At 38.5% G+C, this 17,851-nt stretch overlaps 3 protein-coding genes across 3 annotated transcripts in view; 1 reads left to right on the forward strand and 2 right to left on the reverse strand.

The window, feature by feature from the left end:
* LOC126866944 (uncharacterized) overlaps nucleotides 1-17,851 on the reverse strand; it is a 169,042-nt gene that overhangs the window by 108,114 nt on the left and 43,077 nt on the right. The window lies entirely within an intron of this gene.
* Nucleotides 1-17,851, reverse strand: part of LOC126866978 (uncharacterized) — a 162,925-nt gene that overhangs the window by 3,682 nt on the left and 141,392 nt on the right. The window lies entirely within an intron of this gene.
* Nucleotides 8,637-10,082, forward strand: LOC126866783 (jerky protein homolog-like). Its single transcript, XM_050620737.1, has one exon. It carries the CDS (start codon nucleotides 8,637-8,639, stop codon nucleotides 10,080-10,082), a length of 1,446 nt encoding a protein of 481 aa, XP_050476694.1.

A 17,851-nucleotide genomic window follows, 5' to 3' on the forward strand; every position in this document is an offset into this window, starting at 1 on the left:
TTTTAAGAAGACTAAAAATTCATGGATTCTACGAATATTACAAACGTTCTTTTCATGGATTTATTCATCGACCATTTTTACGTAATTTTGAAAAGGAAAAAATAATAACTTTAACTACGAAGATAAAAGACTTAAAAATGAATTGTAATTTTGTCATCGTGCTTTATTGTTAATATCGATTAATTTGAATACAGAGTCTTTTTCTGTAGAAAATTCAACGTAGAACATATTTGTGAAATATGAATTCGTCGAACAAAGAGTTTCGTACTTTTCACATAAAATGATTACTACTAGTGTTAGTTTGACTCATTTTAGACGTTTTGGGCCATCTTCTTCTCATGGACAGTTCTGTCCGAGCAGCCGAGCTAAACGGACGTGTAAAACTGCTTCGCCGAAAGTGCGGCAAGTGGCGAAAAGGAAGTTACGAACGTCAACGCTCATCGCCAAATGGTCGAAATCCGTGTCTTTTACTAAAAAGACTATTATCAAATCTAAAATGCAAAGTCACATTCCACTGATAAAAATAATTAGTAAAGACGAAACATACTACATAAACAAAACAACAAACATTTCAAAACCAAGCCAATCAATAAACGAAGAACAGGAATGCTCAGCTACAAATGAAGTTGAAATGGAACCAATAGAGAAGAATGAAGAGAATAAAACCAGTATCGAACTAACCTACCAGGATGAAAGCTGGAAGGTGGCAAGTTGTAACAAAGAACGAAAAATAACACCAAACACAAACGTTAGGAAAGATATCGAAGCAGAAAGACAACAATGGCTACAAGAAACCACACTCCGAAACTCCTTCAGCGCACTGCCAAAGAAGAAAGAAGCCGTTGTCAGCAGTATATGTACCACCGCGACACAAAATGACAACACAAATGTGGGAAGAGTACCTTCGACACTTAGGTGACAAGTATATTGCAGCTGGAGACTGTAACTCAAAGCACACACTATGGGGATCAAGAATCACCACACCTCGAGGCAGAACCTTGGAAAAATACATTAGAAATAATAACCTCAATATACTATCCACAGGAAGACCGACATACTGGCCGACAGACCTGAGCAAAATTCCTGACCTACTCGATTTTGCAGTTACAAAGGGACTAAACGCAAATAAACCAAAAATAACACCCAGCCTTGAGCTTAGCTCCGATCATACACCCATAATAATTACATACAGAAACAAACCAATACTTTACAGCAGTACAGACACGCTATGCACCAAAACCACCAAATGGCAAACTTTTAAAGAAATAATCGAGAGCAAAACCAACTGCAACATACAATTGAAAACACCCGAACACATCGAACAGGCAGTAACAGCACTGACAGAAGCTATTTAAGAAGCAGCATGGGCAACCACTATACATGAACCAACCAAGAGACACACAAAAATAATTCCACTAGAAAAAATCCTCGAAAAAATTAGAGAAAAAAGAAAAGCTAATGCAAAATGGCAAAAACATGGAGCACGAGAAAACAAAAAATACCTAAACAAACTTGCGAAGGAAATAAAAAAAAAAATAAAAGAGCGCAACAATAACGAATTCACAAAATTCATAGAGTCACTCTTTGCATACGAGAACTCCAACTACTTCCTATGGAAAGCCACGAGAAAAATAAAGAAACCAATAAAACTAGTCCCAGCAATCAGAAAAGCAGACAACACATGGGCAAGAAGCAACGAAGAGCTAGCTGAAGAATTTTCCAACCACCTTTACAACACATTTACACCACATAATATCAACAACAGCAACCCCAAATGCCATACGGACGAGGATGCGCAAACCACTAGTACCTCAACTGACAATCACTACACCATACCTAAAACAGCAGCACAAGAAATTAGAAACATAATCGAGAAAACAAAAAATAAGAATGCATCAGGAATCGACCTAATCAATGGTAAAATCTTGAAAAACCTTCCGCCAAACGCGATATGTCTAACTACAATAATATTCAATGCAGTACTAAGAATTCAATACTTTCCTAAACTATGGAAACTGGCAAAGACCCACACCAAACTACATCTTACAGACCAATATCACTACTTCCTGTGTTTTCTATAATACTAGAGAAAATAATATACGACCGCAAAAAACCAATAATAGAGGAATAATTAATACCAGATCACCAATTTGGATTCAGAAACAAACACTACATTATAGAGCAAATGCACAGAATGGTCAACGAAACAATACTAGCACTAGAAAACAAGCAATACTGTACAGCCCTCTCTATGGACATAGAGAAAGCATTCGACAAAATAAACCACGAAAGCCTTCTACAAACAATCAGGAAACAATTCCCGGAGCAAATATACCAATTAATAAAATCTTACTTAAGCAAGAGAACCTTCGTAATAAAAATCAAGGACACATACTCTGAAGGCAGAGACATCCTACTGAACAGCGCGAACATACCGCAAACAAGGCAAGTCAAATACCTATAAAAAATACAGACAACAAGGAGACAAATGCATTGCCTAACAAGTCGAAAATCCAAATTAAGCATAAAAAATAAATTAAAAATATACAAAACGATCATAAAACCAATCTGGACGTATGGAATACCACTGGGGGGGGGGGGCGGCAGCAGTGAGCCATATAAACAAAATAGAGACAGTACAAGATAAAATTCTTAGAACAATAGTAAACGCCCCATGGTACGTTTGAAACGAGGACACACGGAAAGACCTGGGAATACCAACTGTTAAAGAGAAAATTAGCAGATACGCAGGAAACTACAAAGAGAGAATAGGAACACACACAAACCGGCTAGCTGCGAAAACGATCAACACCTTAAACGTGGATAGAAGACTGGAAAGGAAAACCCCAGCAGACCTCACAAAGGACACAACCTAACAAACACGAAGATGGTATCCCGCTGAAGGTAGCCACCCACATGATAATCAAACAGTGTTCGAGATTTGGAGTGGTCGCCTGGTAATTGCCGCGACCGTATGACCACTAGACGCGAGCCTCGGGCAGGACGACCGTCAAGGGTACCGTAATGCGGACCCATCATAAACAGTGGGCCTATTGTACAGTCCAGGTACCTTAGGACCTCCCGGAAAAAACCCATACAATACGAAATTGCTTTATTTTTATGCTACATCTCAGGAAAACCGGACACGCGGGTTTTCGCCGAGTGTAAGGTCACCCGCGCACGAACCTTCACGAAGGCAGCCAGCCCATCCTCAAACATACGGCTTTACCCAATAATGAGTTAGGAACAGACTTGAGACACACCGACCACGAACAGTATATTTAACAAGATAATCCGTAGACTTATGGACAGGACTCACTCTTGCACCAGTATCCTAAGAGTCAACACGTAGCAGTATTCAGTCAGTGAACATTACATTTAACAGGATAATCAGTAAACTTACGGACAGTGTATTCAGAGTAGTAAGTGGAATTCAATAACTTAAAGACAGTTGTAATCAGAGTATTGAGTGGAATAAATAAGGTGAACTAAACCTCGCTCTTTACATTTATTATAATCCTCCACCTTGGGCGCTAATAACGTTCAAGGCTCGCGATAAATAACCGATCATTTGCCACCTGACTGGTCGTTAGTAAGTTGTGCGTCGCAAGAAACGGCTAAAAAATTCTACCAAATGTCCAAACTGGACAAATTGTGAATGTAAACAACTAAATAAAAAAAAAATTACGAACACATATGTTACGACCGTTCGCGGAGAGACGCGGCCGCATGGAAAACGCGTTAGCGACAGGCGTAAATTCTCTCTACGATTCTGATAATCGACGCCACGAATTAGTCGTTCCCCTGTTTCGATTAAGATAACAGAGGTAGTTCAAATGAGTTGCACACTGAATTAACAGGGTTAATATAAACTGGTATATTTAACAATATTTAATATTATATAATGAACACGTCATATATTATTAAGCGATGATACAATTAGTTTGTTACAGGAATTCGATCCGATTTTAGGATATCTTTCGGTATTTTCGACCAATCGCGGGGAGACGCAATCGCGAGGAGAGACATCAACGGGAGTCGTAAGTTCCCGTTACGATTATAATAGTCGACACCACGAGTTGATCGATCCCCTGATTACCGTTAAGATAATAGGGGTGATTCAGTTAGTATAACACTGTGATTCACAGGGTTATAAGGTTTTTATTTCCAACACTTCAGTTACACTGTTGAGTAGGTATAAATCGTAGATGAGAACTTGTCGCACGAACATAGAATAGATATGCACAATAGAGCAAGGCTCTTTTAGTTAAATTTAGTATGTCAGTGAATGTTCGGTAATCCCGAGAACCGACTTAGATAGATGATGTGAATTAGATTTTTCGAGCTTAGACTTAGACGTTAGACTTAGACGTTAGACTTTGTAGAAGAAGTTGACCTTTCTAGCGGCGTAGAAGAAGTAGTTGAGTTTTCTAGCCGTGTAGAAGAAGTAAAGTACAGCGACGATGTCACAGGTGAAATGCGAGCAGCGATATGATAAACCAAAACCAAAATGAAACTATTAATACCACTTCTGCAATCGGAGCCATGGATAATTCGACTCGTGCCATGCTCGACGCGATGCAGAAACAAAACCAGAATTTCACTAAGCAAATCGAACTTCTTACGCGACGTATAGAATAAACACAACGGATAGCCGACAGTGAGAACACGAGACGTGCAGCAGAGATAGAACTACTAGGCAGAAATATCTCTAAAATAAAATTAGGACACGACGCTACTACAGAATTAGGCTCCCTTATTACCATGGACGAATCTATTGCCGCGAGAGACAGAACTCCCCCACCATCTGCCCCGATTCGACCAGAGGCAGACAACTATCCCTCATATGAAGACCGTTTACCGCAATTCGCTTCTCCGAGCTTACGATCCAAAGACGCGATAGCATGTATTCTACAGTTAAATGGCGAAGACGATATCGGAGTAGAAGAGTTCATATGCGAATACGTGAAATGCGAGCCATGTGTTGCGAACAACCACTTTTACTCAAAATGATCAAGATCGAGAAAATTACGGGTAAAGACGCAACGGCCATCCGTAATATACCGATCAGCGAATACGGACATCCGTACGATGCCCTACGACGAAACGTAGCCACCCATGCCTCCGTTAGGGAGATACAAGACCAGCTACGCGAAACAACACAGCGCTACGACGAAAATGTTCAAAGCTATATCATCATGTTCCGCAGAGCGTTCAATAAGTTACAATATAGTATGACAAACGAATATTCCGATGAAATTTCTGGACGAACAATGAACGATAGAATACTAAGAGACTCCGTAACCGATTTCATTCGAGGCCTGAAAACCGAAATAGGACAATTATTACTCGCCAATCCACCATACAATATCTTCGAAGCTGAAAAGAAAGTCGCCGACATCGAGCGATACTTCAGGGAAGATCGAAGTCGACGACCAAGACCAATGGAACGACCACGATTCTCCGAGTAGCAACGACCAACGACCTATAATCCCAACCCAACCATTAGAAAACCAACCCCAACACCTAATGCAATGCCAAGAAACTTCCGGCAAGCTGAACGAATGCCACTTGCCCAAAGAACTCAACTGAAATATTTCAAATGCAACCAAGTCGGGCATGCCTCCAGTCAACGTAGAAATTTTCAAACATCCAGCAAACATCCGATAACGGATAACGAAGAGAATAATACCAATAACGAAACAGTCCAACAGGATGAAAGCTGGAAGGCGGCCAGCTATAACAAAAAAAGAAAAATAACAGGTAATTTAGATACGGAAAAGCAGCGATGGCTGCAAGAATTACCACTAAGAAACTCCTTCAGTTTACTTACGGAAGAAATAAACGACGACCCAGCAACCAAAAACACAACTAAATCAATGAACACAACAAAACCACCACCAATATTTGTCGAGGCCCAGATAATAGACCCGTTTATAGATCGACTAAATTATATAGTCGGGAAGAAAAACTACATAATAAAACAAACAAAACTAGAACAAGTAAAAATACAAACAAACACCCCAGAAACTTATAGGAAAGTGATAAAAGAATTAAAAGAAAAAAATGCTATATACCACACGTACCATCTCATAACGGAAAGGAGCTACAAAGTAGTTATAAGAGGACTGCATCCAAAAACTAACACAAAAAAACTAAGTGACGAATTAGCAAAAATTGACCAAACAAGAACTATAAACAATATGACAAGGTACGATACGAAGCAACCATTACTACTATTGTTAATAGAACTGGAACCCAGAACCAACAACAAGGAAATTTTTGATATTAAAAAAATACTAAACACAATAGTAACAGTGGAACCACCGCGCTAGAGAAAAGATGTACCACAATGCATGCGGTGTCAACAATATGGACACACAAAAAATTACTGCAACAGAAACCCGGCGTGTGTCAAATGCGCAGGAAAGCACCTAACTGCCCACACACGGGAAAAATAAATGACGTAAAATGTCACAATTGCGGTGGAAATCACCCAGCCAGCTACAAAGGCTGTGTAGTCAGAAAACAACTACAAAGCAAACTCTTCCGCCGATTCGAAACAGGATACACAACAATTTCCACACGCAACAGAATAACACAGAATCTATGACAACACCAAATCCACAGCACGTGAACTCGATGAACCTTGTGAACTCGTTGTTGTTGTGCTCTTTTATTTTGTTTTTTATTTCTTTTGCGAGTTTGTTTAGGTGTCTTTGTTTTCTTTTGTTCTGTGTTTTTGCCATTTTGCTTTCGCTTTTCTTTCTTTTCTAATTTTTTCGAGGATGTCTAGTGGAACTGTTTTTGTTTGTCTGTTGGTTGCTTCAGGAATAGTGGTTGCCCTTGCTGCTTCTTGGATAGTTTCTGTGACTGTTGTTACTGCTTGAGCGATGTGTGCAGGTGTTTTCAGTGGGATGTTGCAGCTGATTTTGCTCTCTATTATTTATTTGAACATGTGCCATTTGGTGGTTTTGGTGCATAGCGTGTCTGTACTGCTGTAAAGTATTGGTTTGTTTCTGTATGTAATTATTATGGGTGTATGATCGGAGCTAAGCTCAAGGCTGGGTGTTATTTTTGGTTTATTTGCGTTTAGTCCCTTTGTAACTGCAAAATCGAGTAGGTCAGGAATTTTGCTCAGGTCTGTCGGCCAGTATGTCGGTCTTCCTGTGGATAGTATATTGAGGTTATTATTTCTAATGTATTTTTCCAAGGTTCTGCCTCGAGGCGTGGTGATTCTTGATCCCCATAGTGTGTGCTTTGAGTTATAGCCTCCAGCTGCAATATACTTGTCACCTAAGTGTCGAAAGTACTCTTCCCACATTTGTGTTGTCATTTTGTGTCGCGGTGGTACATATACTGCTGACAACGGCTTCTTTCTTCTTTGGCAGTGCGCTGAAGGAGTTTCGGAGTGTGATTTCTTGTAGCCATTGTTGTCTTTCTGCTTCGATATCTTTCCTAACGTTTGTGTTTGGTGTTATTTTTCGTTCTTTGTTACAACTTGCCACCTTCCAGCTTTCATCCTGGTAGGTTAGTTCGATACTGGTTTTATTCTCTTCATTCTTTTCTATTGGTTCCATTTCAACTTCGTTTGTAGCTGAGCATTCCTGTTCTTCGTTTATTGATTGGCTTGGTTTTGAAATGTTTGTTGTTTAGTTTATGTAGTATGTTTCGTCTTTACTAATTATTTTTATCAGTGGAATGTGACTTTGCATTTTAGATTTGATAATAGTCTTTTTAGTAAAAGACACGGATTTCCACCATTTGGCGATGAGCGTTGACGTTCGTAACTTCCTTTTCGCCACTTGCCGCACTTTCGGCGAAGCAGTTTCACACGTCCGTTTAGCTCGGCTGCTCGGACAGAACTGTCCACGAGAAGAAGATGGACCAAAACGTCTAAAATGAGTCAAACTAACACTAGTAGTAATCATTTTATGTGAAAAGTACGAAACTCTTTGTTCGACGAATTCATATTTCACAAATATGTTCTACGTTGAATTTTCTACAGAAAAAGACTCTGTGTTCAAATTAATCGATATTAACAATAAAGCACGATGATAACATTACAATTCATTTTTAAGTCTTTTATCTTCGTAGTTAAAGTTATTATTTTTTCCATTTCAAAATTACGTAAAAATGGTCGATGAATAAATCCATGAAAAGAACGTTTGTAATATTCGTAGAATCCATGAATTTTTAGTCTTCTTAAAAAGTTTACCGTTTATAGGATGGACAGAAGTATAAATTCAGTTAGAGAAAACCATTGATTTATAAACTCTTTGCATTAAAATTGTTCTTATTCTCATAATACTCTCATATTAAATTCTTATTTTCGTGCTACCTGCTTAATGTCACCTCTCGGTCGAATACTATTTGTTATTTTGATATACAGCGTAACCTCGATTATACATTACGTACATACATCATCCAAACGTTCTATCATCAGAATATTGTATAATTCTCTATTGTGTATTTCATATACGTATATACGTATATACCTATATACCTATATACATGTTTAATACACATAGTATTTATTTCCCCCTATCAAAATTGTCGACGACAACAACTGTCGAAATAAAATCTCGTCTCAACATTTCAGTGCGGTATTTACAGTCGAAACGTTTCAAGCAATAATGACGTCAAAACGAAAATCGATACATTTGACAATTGCCGAAAAATACGATATCCTTGAGATGAGAAAAAGATGTGAATCTCGACAATCTGCAATGGAAAAGTACGGTATATCACACACCACCTTGAAGCGTATATATGCACAAAGCGAAAGGATTAAAAAACAATTCGAAAGCAGTAAGGAACTTAGCCGTGATACAAAACGTTTAATACGACGTACAGTTGATGTAGATAGAGTTATTCACCAATGGTATTTACGATGTAAGGAAAGAAACGTACAAATCACAGAAGCAGACCTACAGGGAAGAGCTCTAGAAATTAATATGAAATTACACGGATATCCTAGTTTTAGTGCCGGTCGCCCTTGGTTCCTAGGCTTTAAAGAACGTTTCAATATTACTAATGCGGATATCAGAGAAGCTGTTCCATTCGATACTGAAAGCGCTGCAGCGGAAGCCTTTGCAGTTGACTTTAACAGATTACTGCATGAACGTCAGATCGCATTGAAGAACGTTTACAATGTCGTTTACACAACAATAATGTGGAAAATAGTACCAGAAAGAACTTGTATTATGGACCATGCGAAATCGACAGAAAACCTGGAAATGTGCGAAGATTACGTTACTGCAGTTTTTTGTGCAAATGCTACCGGATGTCGCAAGTTGCCGGTACTGCTAATCGGTACCGAACCGGATGTTCATGCTTTATACAATTACGATACAGAAGCCTTCTCAACTATCTACAAATCAAAAGAAAATGCTTGCATGGACAGTACCATTTTCAAAGACTGGTACGAAAATCTTTTCTTAGAATTAGTCAAAGCAAGACAACGGGAGAACGCTCCCACGGAGCAACATTTGTTGTTACTCGATAATGCTATGTCACTTCACAATCTCGATGACCTTCACGGTTTAGATCGTTCCGTTACAGTTATGTCTCTTCCAGTTAACGTATCACCACTCCGTCAACCAATGAATCGTGGTATAATATCATGTTTCAAGCGAAAGTACCGAATTGAATTACTGAAAACATCGATGCCAATAACTGTTGGCGGCACGGAGGAAGAACTGATAGACGTCCATAAAGAAATATCCATGTGGGATTGCTGCCGCATTGTACATGATGCTTGGTTAAGTGTCGAAGATGCAATACTGACAAACTCGTGGGACAGACTTTTGACGGTGAGAAATGTGCAGAGTATAGAAGTCACAGAAAAATGGGAATCTGACATAAACGATGTACTTGGAATGCTGATAGATTTACCTGGATGCAAAGAGTGCGAAGAAATAGATGTATTTAACTGGTTTTCTATTGAGAACCAATATAATATAGTCCAGAAGAAATGTGTCGAAGAAGTTCTTCAAGAATTTAAAGACAATCCAGTGAACATAACTATTATAGACGATGAAGCTGGGCCTTCTCGTGCGAAGCTCTCAAAAAGGAGCTAACGTGGCTTGAAACACAAAATGAAAGTAACTCGGTGGAATTGCTTCTATTAAAACGAGTGTATTAAAAAATGTGTTAAGAAATATAATATGGTTTAGCGATAAGTAATTGTGGAACCCGTATGGTTTTATATAGCGTTCAATTGTTTCCTTGTAGCATTTGGTTTGATGTACAGAAAAAGCTGTTTTCTATCATTCAAACACATTTATCATTATTAGTTCCAATAATCAAGATTCTACTATGTATGGAAGACAAGAAAAGACGCGTAATGTTATTCTTGTATTTACGTTCTCTTTGAACTTTATACTTTGAATTTGGCAAATTAGAGTTTAAGTAATTGTTAAATTAAATGTTTATTGGGAATATAGAGATGGATCGATGAATGTATTAAACAAGTATATTGTCGCACAAATAAATGATGATGACCTTAAAATAATATTTAAAAAATGTCTTCTCGAAAACATATTATCTACCAAATAGTATAACCTTGCCCTGTGTCACAGGGTAAATTTGACTCCGATAAGATAGTTAATCATAGCTGCTCATCAGGATTCACCGCCAGGGTAATATCCAGTCACTCCAAACATAATACATCGATACATACACGATACATGATATTATTAATCATTGAATAAGTGTGTGGAAATAAAGAGCTCTATCTCCTGTTTTGAGATCGACACTTTGTAATAATTTGATTAATTATTACGCTACACCTGCGTAGTTTTTTTTTCATAATATTAATAACGAAGTTATTTAGGTGCTCAGATTTATGTATCCCATTCTGTATATCAGCGAATATTTATCAGTGCGAGTACCTACCAAAGCCGGTAGATACGCGACTAATCAGTGCAAAACTTGAATTGGAACTAAATTTATATTAGTAAAATTATATGATATAGAAACATATACATTCACACAAATGGGCTTCTTTTTCTCTTCCTTCTTTCTCGCATTCTTTGTAATTTGTCTTATTAAACGAAAAGGAACATGTAATTGTAAGTAATTCACTAAATGTAATTATTAAGAATGGCGACCTCGACGATGTATATGACTTTGAAGTACGTTAAAGAAAGTAAAAGTCAAAAGAAACTAATAACTATTATTTCGTAGATTTACGATTTACTGAATATACGCTATTAAATAAGCAGTAGCGTTGGACTACAACATTAACCGAAATGTTGATACAGGTACTCGTTAACATATGTCTCTAAAATATTTATATCTGCTTAAAAGAAAGTAGTAGGACAAATATTTCTTTATAAGGAACTACATCAATCAATGCATCGAAAAATGTAATTTTATTTTGAAAAATGTATATAACCTTCTTCTTATCTCAACACCCATATCTGTCTATATTCTGCCTACATCATACTATATATCAATGTATCTATATCTCCCTTATATGTTCTTGAACACAATTTTCTTCTGCATTGTTTCGGGCCGACATTATTCGTCCAAATTAACCGTGTCAGTTAAAAGTATTTACAATTATGTTCAATAAATACGAAGAAGGTATCAATTTTATTTACATTTCTAAATTTGTAAAAGTATTAATCGCGAAATATTGGTTGATAAATCTGTATTTTAGAACCAGGTCTATATTTGCAGAAATGTAGTTATACGTACTCAAACTCCTTTATCAGATTATTACATCAGAATAATACATGTTAAATGATAAATATTTAACATATACAGCTTCATGCTCAATGTAATCATACATAAATAATCTGTATAGTCACCATAATCATTCATTGTTAGAAATTGTAAAAGAAAGACTCTTTGTCACATTTAACACTAAACCTACCCGTGTTGGTTAGATTGACCGATTTCAAGCTTTTACACAAATTTAACTATACTTAAACGTTATCATATCACTTCATAATTTCAGAATTTACCTAAAACATGCATAGAATATGTTTTCCGTATTTACTTCTAGTTTGTTTTTTTTTTTTTTTTTTCTTTTCTAACAATGTTCGATCGTTCGCGGAGAGACGCGATCGCGAGGAAGCGCGCTAACGGGAATCGTAAATTCCCGTTACGATTAGATAATCGGCGCCACGAAATAATCGATCCGATATTTCGTTTAGGATAATAGAGGTGGTTGAACTGATTATAACACTGAAGTAACAGATCGCGATATACACCTTATTCAACAAGTTCGTGGACATAGACAGTTACGCTCGGTGTGTATAGATATAAGTTAAACAGGTGACTGATCTAAGGCTGATAAACCAATCCAAGACATTGACTGGTTAACGTATAAAAAACCAGTCAAGGGATGTTGACTGATCTAAAGATGGAAAACCAGCGAAATTCGGTGACGATGCTGACGCAGAGAAAACCTGTTGCTGGATGTTGCTCGTCCCATCACTGGTCACTTGCGGGTAGAAATCCCGCGAAAAATGGGAAAACTCACGTTTCTTCACTGATGGAGCAATAACCATAACGAACGTCTCGACTTGAATATATTTTAATACGATATTTAATACGATTAATTGTATATTTTTATTTTGAAGGCCCTAACGGTAAAATAGAAATGTTTAGTTTTATTACAGTTCCTTAGGATTATTGCGGTCCGACTAATTATATTTGCACAGCTAGTTGTCGCCTCGACCAAGGGATGGATTCCGGGTTACGCGCAGAGTCACCGGATGTAACTCCGGTGGGCACGCAACAAGTGATAGTAGTGGTGCCAGCTGCATATTTTCCCAAAGATAATTCTAATTTAAATATAAGAACGGCTCCGATCATAGCCACGGCAAGAATTCTTAATAGGGTTGAGAAATGCTATAGATGTCATCTAATAGGGCATTCAACGAGTCAGTGTAAAGCGATCAAACCTGGCAAGGAAATATGCAGAAGATGTGGAGGTAAAGACCACAATATGTCAAACTGCAACAACGAGCCGTGCTGCGCGATGTGTAGCACCCGTAAACTAAACAACACAAGGCATGTCACAGGCTCATTGGCGTGCCCTACGTACAGATAGAGTGTGAAGCAGGGTTAAAATTAAGATCTTGCAGACTAACCTGAATAGTGTGCAAACTGGCACAAGACTTAATGTACCAGTACGCTTGCGAGTACCGAGTAGATGCGGTTGTCATCTCAGAATCGTATAGGCAGTAAGCGTACTGCTTTAACGATGCGAAAAATGACGCCTCCATTTGGATTCCGCTGTTCAATGGCAGGTTTCCTAACGAAGATACATTAATTAATAAGAATGGAATAGTGGGCCTGGTAATTAACAATTGCTTCCCCATAAGTGAGAATTACTCGCTCAACATCAACAGAAATGAGTTTAATGAATACGTTAATAAATAATCTGAGGAAAGGCAGTAGGGAACATCATAAAATCAATACGGCGGGAGATTTTAATGCAAAAACGATGGCTTGTGGAGGAAATAAGACAGACAAGAGGGGCATAACATTAATGGAAGTGTTATGCAAGCATGGTCTGTTTGCAATTAGACTGAGACAAAAATACACATACATTAGGAATGGGAGAATTAGTTGCTCGGATGTAATCAGTGCAGATAATCATACGACTAATATACACGAAAATAATAGAGTTTTAAGAAATTATTCAACCTTTGACCATTACTATATTTTACACAAATTCAAAACGAGGATAAGCAGTTGAAAATTTAATTATTTTAAATTTTCTACGGAGGAATTTGAACCCGAAGACTTTATTAAAAAATTTGACGATGTAGTAAACAATAAAGAAGTTTTTAACAACAACAACGAAGCCGTAATAGGGAATATTTTCAAGACAGTAACGGGGAAACTTGCGAGACAAGTCTGAAAAAGATTAGGATTCCAACAGGAAATAAGAAGGAAACTATTGGTGGTGTTACGACCGTTCGCGGAGAGACGTTATCGCGAGATAGCACGTCACCTAGAGTCGTAAATTCCCGTTACGATTAAATAATCGCCGCCACCAACTGATCGATCCCCTGATTTCTGTTACGATAATAGGGGTGGTTCAATTGAGGTTCACTGAATTAATGGTCTAAATTAATGTTTACTCCAATAACTTTGTAGAGATGGTAATTACAAGTAATTACAAGTAAGTGAATGATTGAATTAAAGATAGAAACCCGGTTATAACATGTTGACTGTTCTAACAATGAAGAATAAGTAACTCAAAGTGGCGATACTGTGTCGGAGGAAAGCTGGTGATGGGTGTGTCTAACGCAAGGGACATCGGATTTGTTGATGACAATTTTGGTTGGTAAAGTGAGGGCAGTGGACATTGCTTCTGGTTGGATAAAAGAAAGTTAGTGGACTAGGAAGGGTCTTCGCCGCCCTCTATAGAAAGTTGCTAGTGGGATGTGTCATACGTGAAAAAAACTAACTTTCCCGTGTCTTCCTGTAGTAAACAATAAGCTTTAGAAACGATTCAGTAAACAGATGTTTGTTTGGTCTGAATGACCTTAGCTAGCAAATTCCTGAGATTTATAATGGGTCCTTAAGACTATTGAGGGTACGCAGTAAGGATGAGCGGATATCTGGTTCCCATCTTGCCCACGGTGTGTGGTCTGGTCTAGGTAGAGTGTCGCCCGACGTAACAGGTGGAATAATGAAATTAGAGAACTTAGGAAGAAAAATGGATTTCAAAAGAAGAGCCATGAAAGTGTCACGTAATAAATGACGACGTAATATATAGATAAAAAGAAAGGCGAATGAACAATAGCCCGTTCGTATACATTATTCACAAGGCGAAGTTATGCTTCAATCGCAAAGTACAGACTGACTTACTGACTAAAGCACTGGGATCTTTACCTCCTCACTATGATTCACATATCTCTCGGGTGGGAGTCCAGCTACTGTCTATTCTCAGCGCTATGGCATGCCCAGGTGTGTTATATGCATACCTGAGGTCGGCGGATTCCTGGCTTCTGGGCGACGTTACAAAAGTAAGGACAAAAAGTTATAATCTTCATCTTAAATCATTGGATGATTTCAAGAAAATTAGGAATTTGCATAAAAGGACAATAGCCAAGAGCAATGAGGAAGCATGGGGAATATTTCACGAGATTTTAGAATGGGACCATTGGGGAAGACCTCATCGCACAGTTACAGCAAGATCAAGGAATAAAATTCCCCCAAGGCCATACCGATTTCAAAGGTAAAAAGTATTATTGAAACATTGTTTGTGACAAAGTTGATCCCGCTGCAAAAAGAAAAATAAGATTTTAGCAGGGTATAACGATAATAATGGAGAGCACCACAATCTGACAAAAATATAGACGATGTGACCGAGATCACTAGGAAACGCAACTCTAAAAAGCATTAGGTATAGGTGGTGTGCCTGGAGAAATTATCAAACTTATAGTAAACAAAAGAAGCGATGAAGTATACAGAGTGTTGAACCGCATAACAGAGGAGGGCAGAATACCGAAGAAGTGGAAAATAGCACGAGTAATTCAACTTCCTATACCAGGTAAAGATTTTACATCATTGGGTGCATTTCGACTCATAAGCACATTACCAGTAATAACTAAAATTTTTGAGAAGTGCTTCAAATTGCTGATAGAAAGATGTATTGGGTCAGATCCGTTTCACAGTAGACAATATAGATTTCGAAGGAAGCATACTACTGTGGACGCGATATGCCCAGCGCTAGGGTTTTAGTTTTGATTTCATATTTTTTTTTTATTTATTTGTTAAAATTACAATCAATTCTCGCGTTGAGAATTTTCAGTAATTTTTCTGGCGTGGCGCAGTGACATGGCTGTTTATTTACAATAAGTTAATACTTATTATAGATAGGTATAATTTATAAGTATTATAAGTAAGTGCATATGCATAATTTGGATAATTAAATGAATCTAACGTTTAGGTCTAGCGGGTAGTGCCTCTTCAGCCTGCGAATCTGGTCCGTCGTATCGAGTAGTCCAGTGATTAGGGGGTTTCGGTGTTTGTTGATTCTTTTGCTATATCTGTCGCTATATTTTGCTATTTCCTCTTTGACGGTGGGTATCTTGAGGTCGCGGTGTATTGTTTCATTGGTTACATACCAAGGTGCGTCAATTAGGGATCGTAGCGTTTGCGATTGAAAGCGTTGGAGTATTTCAATGTTGGAGTTACTCGCTGTTCCCCATAGTTGGATTCCGTAGGTCCAGACAGGTTTTATTGCGGTCTTGTAGAGGGTAATTTTATTCTGTATGTTTAGTTTGGAGCGTCCGCCCGTGAGCCAATAGAGATTTATTAGTTTGTCCTTTAGTTGCTTCGTTTTATCTGAGATGTGTGTCTTCCACGTTAGTCTCCTGTCCAGGGTCATGCCCAGGTATCGGACTGTGTCCCTGCTAGGAACTGTTGCATTGTTGATGGTGACCTGGGGGCAGGTTTGTTTTCGGAGCGTGAAGGTTACATGTGAGGATTTCTTTTCGTTAATTTTGAAACCCTATTTATGAAACTACCTTTCCATGAAGTCGAGACATCGCTGGAGAGTGGATGAGGCAATTACCGGGTCTGCGTGGGTATTTAATAGCGCTGTGTCGTCTGCAAATGTTGCTATTGCTATCTCGTTTGGTATAAATAAGTCGGCAGTGTAGATGGAGAACAGTGGGGGGTCGAGGACACTACCTTGGGGTATGCCGGATTCTATTGGGAATGTTGCGGAAGTGGCCTCTAGGCATTTAACCATAATTGTCTATTGGTTAGGTAGGATTTTAGGATGGAGTAGTAGGGGTGAGGTAGGATCTTTTTAAGCTTGTATAGTAGCCCTTCATACTTTGTCGAATGCCTGTTGGATGTCTAGGAAAACCGCTGAGCAATATTTTTTCTCTTCGAGTGTTTGGCTGATCGTATGGGTTATGCGATGGATTTGCTCTACTGTTGAATGTGTTTTCGGAAGCCGAATTTGTGATCTGGAAGAGTTTTCAAGTTCTCTAGGAGTGGAAGGAGTCGATTCGTGAGGATCTTCTCGAATAGTTTAGACAGGATAGGTAGAAGACTAATTGGGCGATAGGAGCTAGTTTCATAAATCGGTTTTCCGGGTTTAGAAATGTGAGTAATCAGTAAGACTTTCCAGGCCTTAGGAAAGTATTCACGGCGAAGAATTACGTTCAAAATCGATGTGATGAGTGCAATCCCTTTTATGGGGAGTTCCTTGATTGATTTACTGCCTATTAGGTCGTACCCTGCTGCTTTCTTGGGATTTAGGCGACTGATTGTTTCTATAATCTCTGCAGAAGTGAAGGGTTCAATAGGCGGGGACATTTGGAAGGGCTTGTGCAGGTATTCAGTAACGTCCGCGGCAGCTTTGAAGGAATGAGGTTTGAATACTTTAGACAAGTATTTAACAACCATTTCGGTTTTTTCTATAGGGCTACGCGCCCATCCACCTTGCGGACGGCGGATTGGAGGGATTATTTGTGGGGGGGGGGGGGCGCGAGAGTTTCCTGGAAGCCTTCCATAGTGAGTAGTTGGCGTCGGCTGTGGGGGATAAGCTGGCAAGGTATTTTTGGAAACAGTCGTTTTTGTAATTTTTTATGGTTTTGGATAGCTTTCTAGTTGCGTTGTTTAGTTTGCGTTTGTCATCCGGTGTTCTATGGGTCTGCCATACTCTTCTTCGTCTACGTTTTTCTGCTATTTTTTTTAGTGTGTATTGGGAATATTCTTGTTTGCTGATAGACGTCTTTGTCGGCGTGGAGAGGCGTTTATTATGCTCGTGTTTAAGTATTCCGTGGCTGCTTCTATTTCTTCCTTAGTTTTTAGTGAAGTTAACGCTGAAGTTGAGTGTGTAAAGACTTCTCTGAAGAGC

The sequence above is a fragment of the Bombus huntii genome, chromosome 6, assembly GCF_024542735.1.
Source record: "Bombus huntii isolate Logan2020A chromosome 6, iyBomHunt1.1, whole genome shotgun sequence".
In the NCBI taxonomy this organism is placed as follows: Eukaryota; Metazoa; Arthropoda; class Insecta; order Hymenoptera; family Apidae; genus Bombus; species Bombus huntii.